General features: G+C 44.3%; 1 protein-coding gene across 6 annotated transcripts in view; it reads left to right on the top strand.

Annotated features, from left to right (window-relative positions):
• BPTF (bromodomain PHD finger transcription factor) overlaps positions 1–14,483 on the top strand; it is an 84,749-nt gene that overhangs the window by 62,377 nt on the left and 7,889 nt on the right. For 4 of the 6 annotated variants that reach the window (XM_034412634.3, XM_034412631.3, XM_034412632.3 and 1 more), the window contains 3 exons: positions 5,120–5,345; positions 8,745–9,085; positions 13,970–14,143. In XM_034412634.3, coding sequence (XP_034268525.2) covers positions 5,120–5,345; positions 8,745–9,085; positions 13,970–14,143 — 741 coding nt within the window. The remainder of the gene's footprint in view (positions 1–5,119; positions 5,346–8,744; positions 9,086–13,969; positions 14,144–14,483) is intronic. The other 2 variants (XM_034412635.3, XM_034412633.3) reach the window with 1 other exon arrangement.

The following is a 14,483-nucleotide window of genomic DNA, read 5'->3' as shown; positions in this document are numbered from 1 at the left end:
ATTTTAAGGGGTTCGGGGGGGATTAGGGTGGGTTCTGGAGGAAATCCACCGGGTTCAAGACCAGCCTTAGCGAAGGGCTGCGACATTAGGGACGTAGAACCAGAGGTCGGGGAGGGGGTTGGAGTTCGATTTGAAGAGGGCTGTTCCATCAGCACAGTGAGTGGGAGGGGCAGATATGGCGGAAGCTGGGGACCATATCATGTGCGGGGAATGCGCACTCGCTATCTTAGAGCGATTGCGCACTCCGGTCCCCAATGCTTTTCTTGTTCCCCAGGTTGTCCAGATTCTCAGGGCCAGAGCCTCCGGCTGATGTTGTGCAACGCCAGGTCCGTTGTTAATAAAGCCCCGCTCATTCACGATCTTATTCAGGAGGGGGAGGCGGACCTGGCGGGCATTACGGAGACCTGGTTGGGCCAGGAGGGGGGAGTCCCCCTCGTGGATATATGCCCACCAGGCTTCCGTGCATTTCATCAGCCGAGGGCTCAGGGCAGGGGCGGGGGGGTGGCGGTTATTATAAAGGAAGGTCTGGATCCAAGGGAGACCACTGTTCCACAGATAGCCGGATGTGAGTCCCTCTTTGTGAAGTGGGGTCGTGGAGTACAGATGGGCTTGTTGGTCACGTACCTGGCTCCCTGCCACGTGGCAACGGCCCTGCCCGAGCTCCTTAACGTTATAGCCAAGGTGGCGGTGGACACCCCCAGACTTGCCATCATGGGGGATTTCAACCTGCCATCTATCGGTGAAACGTCTGAGGTGGCTCGAGAGTTCATGGCTTCCATGACGGCCATGGACCTTACTCAGTTAATTCATGACCCCACTCACACAGGGGGACACACTCTGGACTTAGTTTTTGTCTCTGGTCAGTGGTTGAGTGGCCTTGATATAGGGGATATAGCCATCGAACCCTTGTCATGGTCTGACCACTCGCTCCTTCGACTGGACTTTCTAACCGCTGCACCCTGCCGCAGGGAGGCGGGACCGACCAGGTGGTTCCGCCCCAGGCGCCTGATGGACCCTGATAGGTTCCAGATGGAGCTAGGGCCATTTCCTGAGATTCTGGCTCATGACTCGGCTGAAGACCTGGTGGCCGCCTGGGATAGTGCGGCTGCCGGGGCCTTGGACCGAGTCGTGCCTTTGCGGCCTCTGACCCGGCACCGAACTCACCTAGCTCCTTGGTTTTCCGAGGAGCTTAGGGAGATGAAGCGCCGGAAAAGACGCCTGGAGAGTAGTTGGAGGACCAGCCGCTCCGAATCTGACCGAACACTGGTGAGGTCTCATATTAAGACCTACCTAGTGGCGATAAAAGCGGCGAAAACTAGCTATTTTGCCGCCCTTATCGCGTCATCAGATAATCGCCCAGCCGCCCTGTTTAGGGTGACCCGCTCCCTCCTCCATCTGGAAGTTTGGGATGACCCCTTGCAGGGTCGAGCTGAGGATTTTGTGCAGTATCTGTATGACAAAATCGCTCAGATTCGGGAAGGGCTGGCCTCTGACTGGGTATGTCCGGACGGGATGACTGAGGCAGGTCTTGAGAGTGTTATCTGGGGGGAGTTCGATCCTGTGGCTCCTGAGGACATGGACAGGGTCCTGGGACGGCTGAACGCGACCACATGTTTATTGGACCCGTGTCCCTCCTGGTTGGTACTGGCTTCCCGGGAGGTGACACGAGGCTGGCTCCAGAAGATTGTTAACGCTTCTTTGGGTGAGGGGGTCCTGCCGGCCGCTTTGAAAGAAGCGGTGGTGAGGCCCCTCCTCAAGAAGCCCTCTCTGGATCCGGCTGTTTTGGCTAACTATCGTCCAGTCTCCAACCTTCGCTTTGTTGCGAAGGTTGTTGAGAGTGTGGTGGCGCAACAGCTTCCCCGGTACCTGGATGAAGCTGTCTATCTAGACCCGCTCCAGTCCGGCTTCCGGCCTGGGCACAGCACGGAAACGGCATTGGTCGCATTGGTGGATGATCTCTGGAGGGCCCGGGATAGGGGTTGCTCCTCTATCCTGGTCCTGTTAGACCTCTCAGCGGCTTTTGATACCATCGACTATGGTATCATGTTGCACCGGTTGGCGGGGTTGGGGGTGGGAGGCACCGTTTTGCGGTGGTTCTCCTCCTACCTCTCTGACCGGTCGCAATCTGTGTTGACGGGGGCAGCGGTCGACCCCGAGGCACCTTGCTTGTGGGGTGCCACAAGGGTCGGTCCTCTCGCCCCTTCTGTTCAACATTTATGTAAAGCCGCTGGGTGAGATCATCCGTGGCTTTGGGGTGGAGTTCCATCAGTACGCTGATGACACCCAGCTGTACATCTCCACCCCAGGCCACCCCAATGATGCCCTTAAAGTGATGTCCCAGTGCCTGGAGGCCGTGCGGGCCTGGATGGGGAGAAACAGGCTCCAACTCAACCCCTCCAAGACCGAGTGGCTGTGGCTTCCGGCGTCCCGATATAGCCAGCTGATGCCATCGCTGGCTATTGGGGGTGAATCACTCGCCCCCACGGAGAGGGCTCGCAACTTGGGCGTCCTCCTGGACGCACGGCTGTCTTTAGAAGATCATTTGACGGCCGTGGCCAGGGGGGCTTTTTATCAGGTTCGCCTGATACGCCAGTTGCGCCCCTTTCTAGATCGGGACTCCCTACGCACAGTCACTCAGGCACTCGTCACTTCCCGCCTGGACTACTGCAACGCTCTCTACATGGGGCTCCCCCTGGGGTGCACCCGGAGGCTCCAGCTGGTCCAGAACGCGGCCGCGCGGGGGATTATGGGGGCGACGAGGCGCTCCCACGTGACACCTCTCCTGCGCGAGCTGCACTGGCTCCCGGTGGTCTTCCGGGTGCGCTTCAAGGTGTTGGTGACCACCTTTAAAGCGCTCCATGGCTTAGGTCCGGGGTACTTACGAGACCGCCTTCTGCCACCAATAGCCTCCCACCGGCCAGTACGCTCACACAGAGTGGGCCTCCTCAGGGTGCCGTCCGCCAGACAATGTCGGCTGGCGACCCCCAGGGGGAGAGCCTTCTCTGTGGCGGCGCCCACCCTCTGGAACAACCTCCCCCCAGAGTTACGTACAATAACAGACCTCCGGATTTTTCGTCGGGCCCTGAAAACCCATTTATTTCAACTAGCTGGGCTGGCTTGAGTCAAATTTTAAACTGACTTTAAATTGGAATGGTTTTAATTACGGCCAAAATATTTAATTATTTTTAAACAGTTTTTTAGATTTTGTATGTTTTGTATGTATGTCTTGTTTTTACTTTGGCTGTTCACCGCCCTGAGTCCTACATTGGAGAAGGGCGGTATAGAAATTTAAACAAACAAATAAATAAATAAATAAATTAAGTGAACTAATTGTCTCCTGCAAACTCCACTCTCCTTTCGCTCCTCTTTATTCCCTCTGGGAAGGATCATTCACCATCCACCTGTGGCTTTACTCCTGAGTTGGCCCTTGTTCCTTAGCTGTTCCCTTCTCCTGGCAGCTGTGCATGCGCACACTGGGAACAGGCTCCAGCTGTTCTTCTGCCCCACTGATGTCCAGCTCCAAAGGCAGCTGACAGCTGTCAGACGGCCCTGGCCCCATCTCTGCCTCCGACACAGAGCACTCATCTGAGCCTTCCCCAGACTGGCCCATGTTCCTCCCCAATCTCCTCACTGTCTGAGTCTGCCACCGCTCCCCTGGCCGCTGACGGGCCACAACACTATGCTACTTAAGCATTGTTCTTGTGGTGGACCTGCCTACAGCAACTTCCTGTATTCTCACCTGGGATGAGGCAGTCTTGTCTATTTGCAAATTTCCATGATCCATCCCTATGATGGGCAGAGACTGTGTAACTGCTTCTTCTTGAAAAATAACTAGGCCTTCTGGAATGATATCAGTAGAAAGATTGAAGACCATATCCCAAGGAAGCTTGTCCTTTCCAATTCCAGCTGCCTTTGAACTACATTTCCCAGAATGCCAGATGAGGTTATTACAAAATGGGTGCTTGTTGCAATAGTTAAATCACATTTGCGTGTTTGGTGCAGGCTTGGATATTAGGCTTATTTTGTTCCAATCCATGGCTCCTTTGTGTTACATCAGGTGTGTCAAACTGAATTTCTTCAAGGATCAGATCAGCATTGTAGTTCTCTGTGGGCTGGCGGAGTGGGGTGCAGGGAGCGGGGGGGGGAGACGGGACAGACAACTCCTGCAGACCCTGCCCGCCCATACGGGGCGCGGTGTGGGGAAGCCATGCATTTTTCCCCTCATTGGCCTCCAGCAGCACTCTGCTGGCCGAAAACAGGTGGCGTGGAGGCTTCCCAAGGCTCCTGCGCAAACCATTTTCGGCCTCCCTGGCCTCCAGCAGCACTTGTGGGGCCTGCACACAGCCCGTTTTTGGCCAACACAGTGCTGCTGGGGGCTGAAAACAGGCTGCAGAGGTGCCACACGCAGCCTATTTTGGCCGGCAGAGGCACCGCAGGCCGGTCCTTTGATATTTCCAGGCAGGCCCTGCGGGCCGGATTTAAGCACCCCGCAGGCCGGATCCAGCCCGCGAGCCTTGAGTTTGACACCCCTGTGTTACATGGTGGAGTAATAACTGAATTGAATTGCAATTAAATTGCTATTTGCTGAAGTAGGAGGAGCAGGAGCAGCAAAAGTCAGCAACTATACAATATGAAAATATAAAACTAAGAAAGGGAGAATGAGCAGTTATCTAACTGGTAAGGCAACCACTGATAAATCAGGAATAGTACATACGTCTGATGTATCCTTTTCCCATTCTCTGCTTCTCCAAACAAAATGTAATTGGTTTACAAGAACTAGATCAAACTTGCTAGTTGATGCTTCTGACTTGGTCACCCACAGAGTCCGTAATAAAATGTGTGTTATCAGGTGCAACGGATCTAACCATTGACTTGATCCAGCAATAAAAATATTTCTTTACCTTCTTAATATTGTAGGATGTACAGATTGGCATGTAATGATGTACTGTGGGCAAGCTCAGAAGCACTACCTTTTAGTAAAAAAAGCTACTATTCCCAGTTGAGAATTACTCAGTTTGGGGTATAATTATTATGGTGCATAACATTTAGTTGCCAATTTCCCCCCCACCCCACCCCGTATTATTACTATTTAATTATATTCTTTGTATTTCTTCATCAGAATGATCGTGTGCAACCAAGTCATGAAATATATTCTGGATAAAATAGATAAAGAAGAAAAGCAGGCAGCTAAGAAACGAAAACGGGAAGAGAGTGTGGAACAAAAGCGCAGTAAACAGAATGCTTCAAAACTCTCTGCTCTACTCTTCAAACATAAGGAACAGCTGAAAGCTGAAATATTGAAGAAAAGAGCACTTTTGGACAAAGATCTGCAAATTGAAGTGCAGGTAAAATCGTCATTCTTAATCATGCTCGGAGACGTGACACAATATTTTGATTTAATATTTTGTGTCCACAGGCAAAAAGTAAAGAGTTAGCCGTTTTCAACTTACGTCCATTTCCACAAAACAGCATATTTAGGCCCTCCCCTCCCCATCCCATATGCCTAAGTGTGTAGTTTACTAAATTTTCCTGGGCTTCAATTTGAAGGTGACTGGTGAGACAGATGGTTCACCTGATTTTGATGGTTATTGGTCATCTTTGAAGTTATTTTTAATTCTAGGTTGCTAATGGGTTGTTAATATTAAACTATGCAGTGTTTTGGATTCAAAGGGGAGGGATGGGCTTCAGAATGCCTAGGTTTCATGGAATTGTGGGAGGGGCCACGATGCTCTGCACAAACAGTTATGTGTGCCAAGTTGCCAGCAGCCCAAAGAGCAAGAGTCAGGCAAGCATTGTGTGTATGCCTGCATTTGGACTTATCAGCGTGGACAGAGAACAGGAGATGAAGGATATGGTTTGTGTTACCAGCACAGAGTGAGAGGTGAGATACAGCTGTCAGGCAGCCCAGTGTTGGGCAGGAGGGAACCACTAATAGTGTGTGCAAATCTTTCTTTCAAAGGCATGGGTGGAACATGGAGTGCAAGAAGCAGTATTCTTTCTAACACTATTAGAAACAAAATTGTCATTAATTATGTGCTAGCTCATGTTGTAAAATAATACAGTATTAAAATCGCATCAAAACAGTTGTGAGAAGCAGTAGAGACAGGAAGCGTGTCCATTTAATGTAAATATTGATAAATACGGTATAACCCATACAAACAATCTTTTTGACTGTTCTTTATAATTTTTAAAAAGTGGAAAGGGGTCCTGAGAGAGAAAAAAAGTTTAAGAAATGCTTGGTGGCCCAGGGTAGGAATCAGATGTTGTTGCTTCCAGCGACTGGGGAATTAATGTATTAGCAACAGTGCTGATATCCTATGATGTTATTTTCTTCCTTTTTAGTAGTTATTGAATGGCAGTGGGACAAATGCTCGGATTTGGGATAATGTCTTTTCAGAGCTTCCTTTGTCTTGTAGTTAAAACCTTTTGTAGTTACTGTTCCTTTAAGGTACAGAAACAAAAGCTGGATTCATACAAAATCGTCTACTTGAATTTGGCATGCAGTATTAATAAATTTGCCTCTAATATTTTTTTGAACGGCATAAATATTTATTGTGCACACAATTAAGCCAGAATCGGTTTATTGCTAATGCTGTAGATGTTTTTGATAGCTTGTTCTCCTGTAACGAGCTCAGTGCCAAGGTTGTCTTGGGTGGAAGAAATCTGAGAAGCTCACAGCAAGAAAGCTTATGTGTTTTGCAGAAATGACTAGTTGCTAACCCTACACAAATACTTGCTTTTCTGTAGAAGTTTATCAAACATTTTTAATTAAGTTATAAAATATTATAAAATGCAAAATACAAAAGTAAATAAAAGAGCAATGAGAGGGGAAGGGAAAGGGGAAAGAGAAGTGAGGAAAGGTAGGGAAAAGAAAAAGAAAAAAGAATTGACTTCCAACTCTCTCTATTGCAGTAGAATAGGGCATTAACATCAAATCATAGCTTTTTGTTTTTCCATAATAATATGAACAAGTCATTTCTATAAAGATCCATCAATCTAATGTATTAAAACCCAAAGTCAAAGTTACATTCTTTTCCACATCAAGCACAAAATTCAGAAGCGGTTTCCATGTGGAAACAAAGGTACTTAATGTTCTTTTCTTTAATCAGAGTAGTCAGTTTTGCCATTTCAGTCAACTCCATCAACTTCTGCATCCATTCTTCCAAACGGCTTTCCATTTTTGCACATACAATAGTCTTGCTGCTGTCAATATATATATATATATATATATATTAACAAAATTCCAATTTTTTTCTCCAGTTCTTTTTCCATTAGTCCCAAAAGGAAAAGTTCTCGTTTCATTTCTATCTCCGTTTTCAGGATTTTCTGAAATCCTGAATTAGTGTGTGAATCACACTCCAAAATGTTTTTGCTTTATCACATGTCCACCATAGATGGTAAAAAGTTCCTTCTTTATTTTTACACCTCCAACATTAATTTGACATACCTTTATACATCTTAGCTTATCTGGTGTTAAATACCAACGATACATCATCTTATAAAAATTCTCTTTTAAATTATAATTTTGTGTAAATTTTAAACTCTTCGTCCACATATTTTCCCATTGTTCAAGCATCACATTATATCCAAAATTCCTTGCCCACTGGATCATATAATGTTTTGCATGTTCATTTTCTAAGTTCAGTTTCAATTACATTTTATAAATATTAGCAATAATATGGTCATCATTGCCACATATTGAAAGTTCCAATTCATTTTTAATAAAACCAAATCCATAGCATTTTTTATCCAATTTAAACCTTTTCAATGCCAACTTTAGGATCTTACACAACAACTTGTTTTTGATCTTGGTCAGTCACTAACTTCTTTTCTATATCTGTTTTTCCACATGTGTCAGGGATTATCTTATATCTGATTAAAAAGTCCTTAGCTTTCTCTATGGAATTCAGCCTAAATCTTTGCTCATGGTAGGTAAGTATCACCCCTTCTAGTCTATCCCAGTGAAATAAGATTTTTCTCTGCTTCAGGATATCAGTAAGAAAAGCATAAGATTTCCATTTTCTCAAAATTCTAACAGGAATTTCCTTCAAAACAATAATATCTGTATTATCCATTTTCAACCTATACTTAATATGGCAATCCAGAACCTGATCCCTTGTTATTTTTCTTGTGAAGTGAACTAGAACATCCCTTAGTAACTTTCTCGTGGTAGCAAATCTGGAGTTTATTCTATAAGTCTTATCCATATCCGAATCTAACTCTCCTTCCCCTTTATTAGTTTAACTGAGCCAAGGCCTTTACATCTTTGATCGATATCTTCTCCTGGTTGTTCAGGTATTCCATGAAATCTTAATTGAAATTCTTTAATCTGAGCTTCCAAATCAGTGATCTCCACTAGCTCCACCTTATACATAGTATTAGTCTTCTCCAGCCCATGCTCCATAGTATCTACTCTGGTTTTTACCTGTTTCAGATCTCCTTTCAGATCTTTAATTTCTTTCTGGCGCTCCCTTACAAGCGCATCAATTTTGTTTTCCAGCTTTGACCCGACATTTTGAATCTGTTCTTGCAATTTTAATAAATACTCCTGAGAGTGTCTGAGTCTTCTTTCTTGTCGACATATTTCACGGAGTTTAATAGAACTAAAAGTATTCTTAAGCAGAGTCAGCAATATCACGGACTTATGGCTCCCTCTTGTGGCTTTTCTGTAAACGTTTGATAGCCCTTGACATTGTAAGATAAGTATCTATGTGGGTTACTTTTGTGCTTCTGTTTTTCTTTAGGAAGAACTAAAGAAGGATCTAAGTAAAATTAAGAGAGAAAAAGAAAAGGCCCAGGCTGCTGCAGCAGCTGCGGCAGCTGCTGCAGCACTGTCTCCCCCACCACCTCCACCGCCGCCTCCACCCCCGCCGCCTCCACCACCTCTACCACCTCCCAGTTCCAGTGTTCCCTCCACTGCTTCAGGCACATCCTATATTTCATCCCACAAAAGAAAGCGAGAGGAAGAGAAGGAGTCTGCCTCTTCAAAATCCAAGAAAAAGAAAATGATTTCTACTACCTCAAAGGAAACCAAGAAGGATACGAAGCTTTACTGCATCTGCAAGACGCCTTACGATGAGTCCAAGTGAGTAAGGAATCTTAAGCGCTCAAAGGGTTTTTAGTTTAGCTTTAGCCTTTAGTTGTTAGTAGCTGGGCTGGAGGGATGGAAATGGAGCGAAATGTTAGATACCGTTTTGTTGGGTAATTCGCTGAGAAAGGACTAAAAATATTAGTTCTCGATTGTATTTTTTTTTCAAAGCAGGCTTTTGTGATTCATATCTTACTTGCATGTTTCCATTGTATGATCTTGTCTCACATTGCACATTCTTTACTTTGTCTCAACCCCCTTCTCGTTCAGAAGCCATGGATTATAGATTAGTTTTCTTGGGCGGGCTCCAGAACATTTCTAAATATATTTATGGGGTATATATGTAATGTCTGGTGGGGAGGGGACTTTTTAAATGCCAGGATACATATTTTATATTCTGAATTTGCCAGATAGGTAGATTATAGAGTAACTGGAGGATGAATGTGTTACAGTACAGTTTCTGTAGAGCTCCCAAGTACTGATATCCTAGATCAATGATGGCTAACCTTTTTGCCATCACGTGCCAGGAGAGGGGGGGTTGGAGGAGGTTCGGACGTGTGTGTGCCCACACTCATAATTCTATGTGCCCTGCCCTGCGCACACAACCCCCCACCACCCCGCTCGTGGCATGTGATGGCCTGGTAGGCCCATTTTTCTTTCTTACCTGGCTCCAGATCCTCTCTATGCATCTGGGAAGGGCAAAAACAGCCTTTCCCACTCCCTCGGAGGCCCTCCACAGGCCTGAAAGAGCCCATTTTCCAACTCCCGGTGGGACAGGAAGTGATTTTTTTTTTTTTTTGCTGTCCCCAGCCTCCAGAGCCTCTCTAGAAGTCTCTGGAGGCTGGGGACAGCAAAAAACATCACTTCCTGTCCCACCGGGAGTTGGGAAATGGGCCCTTTCAAGCCTCCAGAGGGCCTCCGAGGGAGTGGGAAAGGCTGTTTTCACCCTCCACAGATGCATAGAGAGGATCTGGAGCCAGGTAAGAAAGAAAAACGGGCCTTCCCCATGCCACCCCAGGCCCTCCGGAGGCAGGAAACAGCCTGTTTCCCTATTTCTGATGGGCCCAGAAGGCCCAAAAATCAGCTGGCTGGCGCACACATGCGCGCCAGAGCTGAGATGGCATGCCCACTGATATAGCTACATGTGCCACCTGTGATGAATTTTATTTTATTTTATTTTATTTTATTTTATGGGAAATGGAAAGGTCAGGTCTTTAAAATATTATTTAGTAATAAAAATGAAAAATACATTTATGTACCGTATTTTTCGGTGTCTAAGACACACTTCTCCCCTCCCCCCCCCAAAAAAAAAGTGGGTGGAAATATCTGTGCATCTTATACAGCGAATGCTGCCGAAGCCCCACCATCCGCCAGCCCCCACCCTTCGGCCTCTGCCTCCCAACAATTTGCCGCCTTGCAGCAAACAGCCTGGTAAGCTTCAGCACAGCCTGATTTAGCATGAGCAGCTGATTGGCGGTTGGATCTGCTTTCTGGAATACCGCCTGTTCCAGGCTGCGGGGATCATCACCACCCATCACCACCGTTGCCGCCCATTGCCGCTACCACCTATCACCACCTCTGTGTGCCCCATTTTTGGCCTCCGCGAGCCTCATTTTCAGCCCATTCTAGGTGGCAGGGATCATCACCACCACACCTATCCCCACCGCCTGGTACAGGCCAAAAATAGGGCCCGCGGAGGCCGAAAATGGGGCCTGCGGAGGTGGCAATAGGCAGCAGCAGCGATCCCCACAGCCTGGAACAGCTGATAGGCGGTATTCTGGGAGGCAGATCCAACCGCCAATCAGCTGCTCTTGCTAAATCAAGCTGTGCTGAAGCTAACCAGGCTGTTTGCTGCAAGGAGGCAAATTGCACAGAGGCAGAGGAATATTTTTTTTTCTTGTTTTCCTCCCCAAAAGCTAGGTGCGTCTTATGGTCTGAAAAATATGGTAATTAAAACATCAAGATGCCATAACTAATATAATTTAACAGGTCAGAAATAAGCTTTTGATCTGGATATCTGGATAATTTTAAAAGGGCAAGTAATATTCGAGAAATCCAGCAAGAGACCTAATTGTTCCACTCACAGAATTGATTTAACTAAAAAGTTGGCATCTTAACCATAATGGTATAGCAGAAGTTTTTATAAACATGTCCTGGATTTCTTGTTGTTTATCTAGCATTCTTTGTCAAATCAGTACTAGAACTTTAAATTTTTAAACTTACATGGTTAAGTGCAATATTAATAGGAGGCCTGAGCAGTGGTGGGTTGCTACTGGTTCGCCCCGAATCGGTGAACCAGTAGCGGCAGGGGTGGGAGGCTCCGCCCATCCACCCGGACGTCTCTGCTTATGCGCAGAAGCGTCGCAAACGCGTGCACACCCATGAGCGAATTGGTAGCGGCCAAAATTGAAACCCACTACTCGGCCTGAGTCTCAAGTCTGTCTATTGTATAAAAGTAACATTTTCTGAGAGAATGTGAATAAACCTAAAAACACCTCTCTTTCAAAATGTCTGTATTTACTACAGTCATTTCTTGAACTCTATACTGTAGTATCTAAAGGAAACAAAATTATCTAAGTGCATTGAGCAGAATGAGTGAGTCAGTACTTTTTTCCTAGAAGTTAAGCCCTAATAGTATTAGTGTGTGTGAATGTGTGTGCGCGCACATGTATGTTGATTACAGTAATTTTTAAATAAAATACATATATAAAAATTATTCTAATCAATAATAGTTGCTTTTCAATTCAGAAAGATTTTTTTCCCCATGCTGAATCTATTGTGAGAGCTTATTGGAAGATCAGATAATTTATAGATTAAAAATAGTTAAGATTCAATAAGGCCATTGCTTTCCTTCTGTTGAACTATGCTCATCATTGATTCAGACTGCCTTCTGTACATATTTTTATGCTGCATTGTCTCTACCCTTAAAATCCTGGGTAAAGATAACATCTAAGAGTGAATCTCGTTGACTTTTAAGCCTAGGAGAAGGGTCTTGATTATGGAGCACCCAGGTATTAATAGAAATAAAGTAGGCAGTTTAAGCAGAACTGCACTCCCCACAGTGTGACTTTCCCACACAGTGGTCCTGAGAAGGAGGAGATCCTGGAGAAAGACAGGAAGGAGTTTAGGGGGACAGTGCTATCAACTGGATTTACTCACGGTAGTTTAGGTCCCAGCCATAATATGCTGTATGTTTCTTTGGCATACTTATATCAAAGCTATTTGCTTAGATTTAGTAAATAATCATTAGGACTGCAGTGGAAGATAGGCAGAAGAAAAGGGATGGTTGGGGTAATTTTTGGAGCAGTTTCTAAGAAAAAGTTATTTCATTCTTAATTTAGAGCAGAAGCCATCGCAAATATGTTTGCTGGCATATTGCAGGAAAGTTTTCTGTTTTCTCAGGAGTGGAGATCAGGGTGGTAGGCCCACAGAGTACTATGTAGCAGCCTGATGCTTAAATAGCAGGATAACATAATGTAGTATGCAAAGGGAGATTATGCAGTAGGGGTGGTGTTAAGGATATTCCAACTGAACTTTACAAGTGGACACTTAGCGACCAAAGTTATGACAGACAAAAATAAGATACTTATGACCCGAATTCAAAGTTATGATGGTGAGGGAGTGGGGGCTGTCCCACAGTCATGTCACATTTTGGGCGCTTAGCAATGGGTCTGCAATTACGGCCATTTCGGCTTCCTATGGTCCTGTGATCACAATTTATAATGCTTTTTTTTTTTTTTTTTTTTGCTGAATTTACTTCGGGTTTCTGACAAAAAAACACCCATCACTTAATGACTGTAGTGTTTGTTTTATGATTGCCGCAAAAAACTGAATAAATGTAAAATCGGGCACATTCACGTGGTTCTGGACTCAATTACATCTGTAAGTTGAGGACTGCCTGCATAGAGATACACAAATGAAACTGGTATGATGGAACTTGTGTTCCTTTCTTCCATACTGTTCCCTCCCCAGAAGTTTGAGGTAGACAATATATCTGAGCCAGCAAATATGGTAGGCAGCACTAGCATCACACTTGAATCACTGAAAGAAGAAAAGAAGGGCGTGAGGAAGGGGCAATAAACAAAGGGAAGGATCCTTTTAGAGTTAGAGCTCATTTGCATGACATAAAACCATTTCCCCTCTGTTTCAAGCCAGAGGTTCTTATAAACAATGGCCTTTTTCCTTATTCTGTTATAATATTTTGAACGTGAATACTGTCAAGTGGAGGTTTGTAAGTACACAAGGATGAGGTTGCCTACTTGTTTGTTTGTTTTTTTACCTGACACAAAGTTTTCTAAAAATAGTTATTTTTGAATAAATGGCCTGCCCTAATTTTCTTTTTTAATTTGAGAGAAATTTCAGGTAGTTTTGAAGAAAACATACATTTACATGTCCCATTTTCCTTCATGTCATGTTATACCAATATGTGTTTTACATATGGCTGGTATGCATGCTGCTTTTTTTAAAGTGTATCTGTAACTTCTAGTTGTATCTGTACTTTGCTTATTATTATTTTTTTACATTGAGACCTATGTTTTCAAAATTTAAGAATGATCAATGTGCTTCATGTTTTTTTAGCAAGAGTTTTGAAAATATAGATCTTTTTCTTTGGCCACGTCGTTCTGCATTCATAGTTGAGACATTCACATTTTTTCAGATTTCAGTACTTTTTGTTGTTGTTGTTGTTGTTGTTGTTGTTTTGCAAAAATATGAAGAACTGTATTAAAGTAGGGCCCGGCAAGTTTTCATTCTATGTTAGGTTGGGAAGAGTAGATTAATGTGGTTAGGGAAATTTAATTCAGAAAAAGAGAGTCAGGTTAGCAAGTGCCTTGCCATTTGAAATGACAATTACATTGTCATTTTCATTGTAAATACTTTTAGGTTCTATATTGGCTGTGATCTTTGTACTAACTGGTATCATGGAGAATGTGTTGGCATCACAGAAAAGGAGGCTAAGAAAATGGATGTGTACATCTGTAATGAGTGTAAACGGGCACAAGAGGGCAGCAGTGAGGAATTGTACTGTATCTGCAGAACACCTTATGATGAGTCACAGTGAGTTCTGACAAGAACCTCTTATTTAATATTTAGGTAGCAAACTGCTCTGAGTTTGGTAATGTGTTTCTTGAACAAAAAAGATATATTGTTCAACATCTGTTGTATCTAGTGACATGATTTTAAACATCTCTAAAATAACAGTAAATTGTAATATGTGACACTCGGGGGAAAGGGAGGTTTCTAGTATTGTCAGTAATACTTGTAATTCTTCAAAGCAGACTATTTTTTATTGATTTATTGAGCAAGTTTCCATAAAATGCCTTCCTTACCTGCTAGGAATTTGTAATTTATTTAAATTCATATTAATTTTAGTTTAGGCTGAAGTTATGATTATAAT

Source organism: Pantherophis guttatus, chromosome 2 (genome assembly GCF_059756535.1).
Source record: "Pantherophis guttatus breed Tessera chromosome 2, ASM5975653v1, whole genome shotgun sequence".
Lineage (NCBI taxonomy): Eukaryota > Metazoa > Chordata > Lepidosauria > Squamata > Colubridae > Pantherophis > Pantherophis guttatus.
This window is presented reverse-complemented; position numbering and strand designations above follow the sequence as displayed.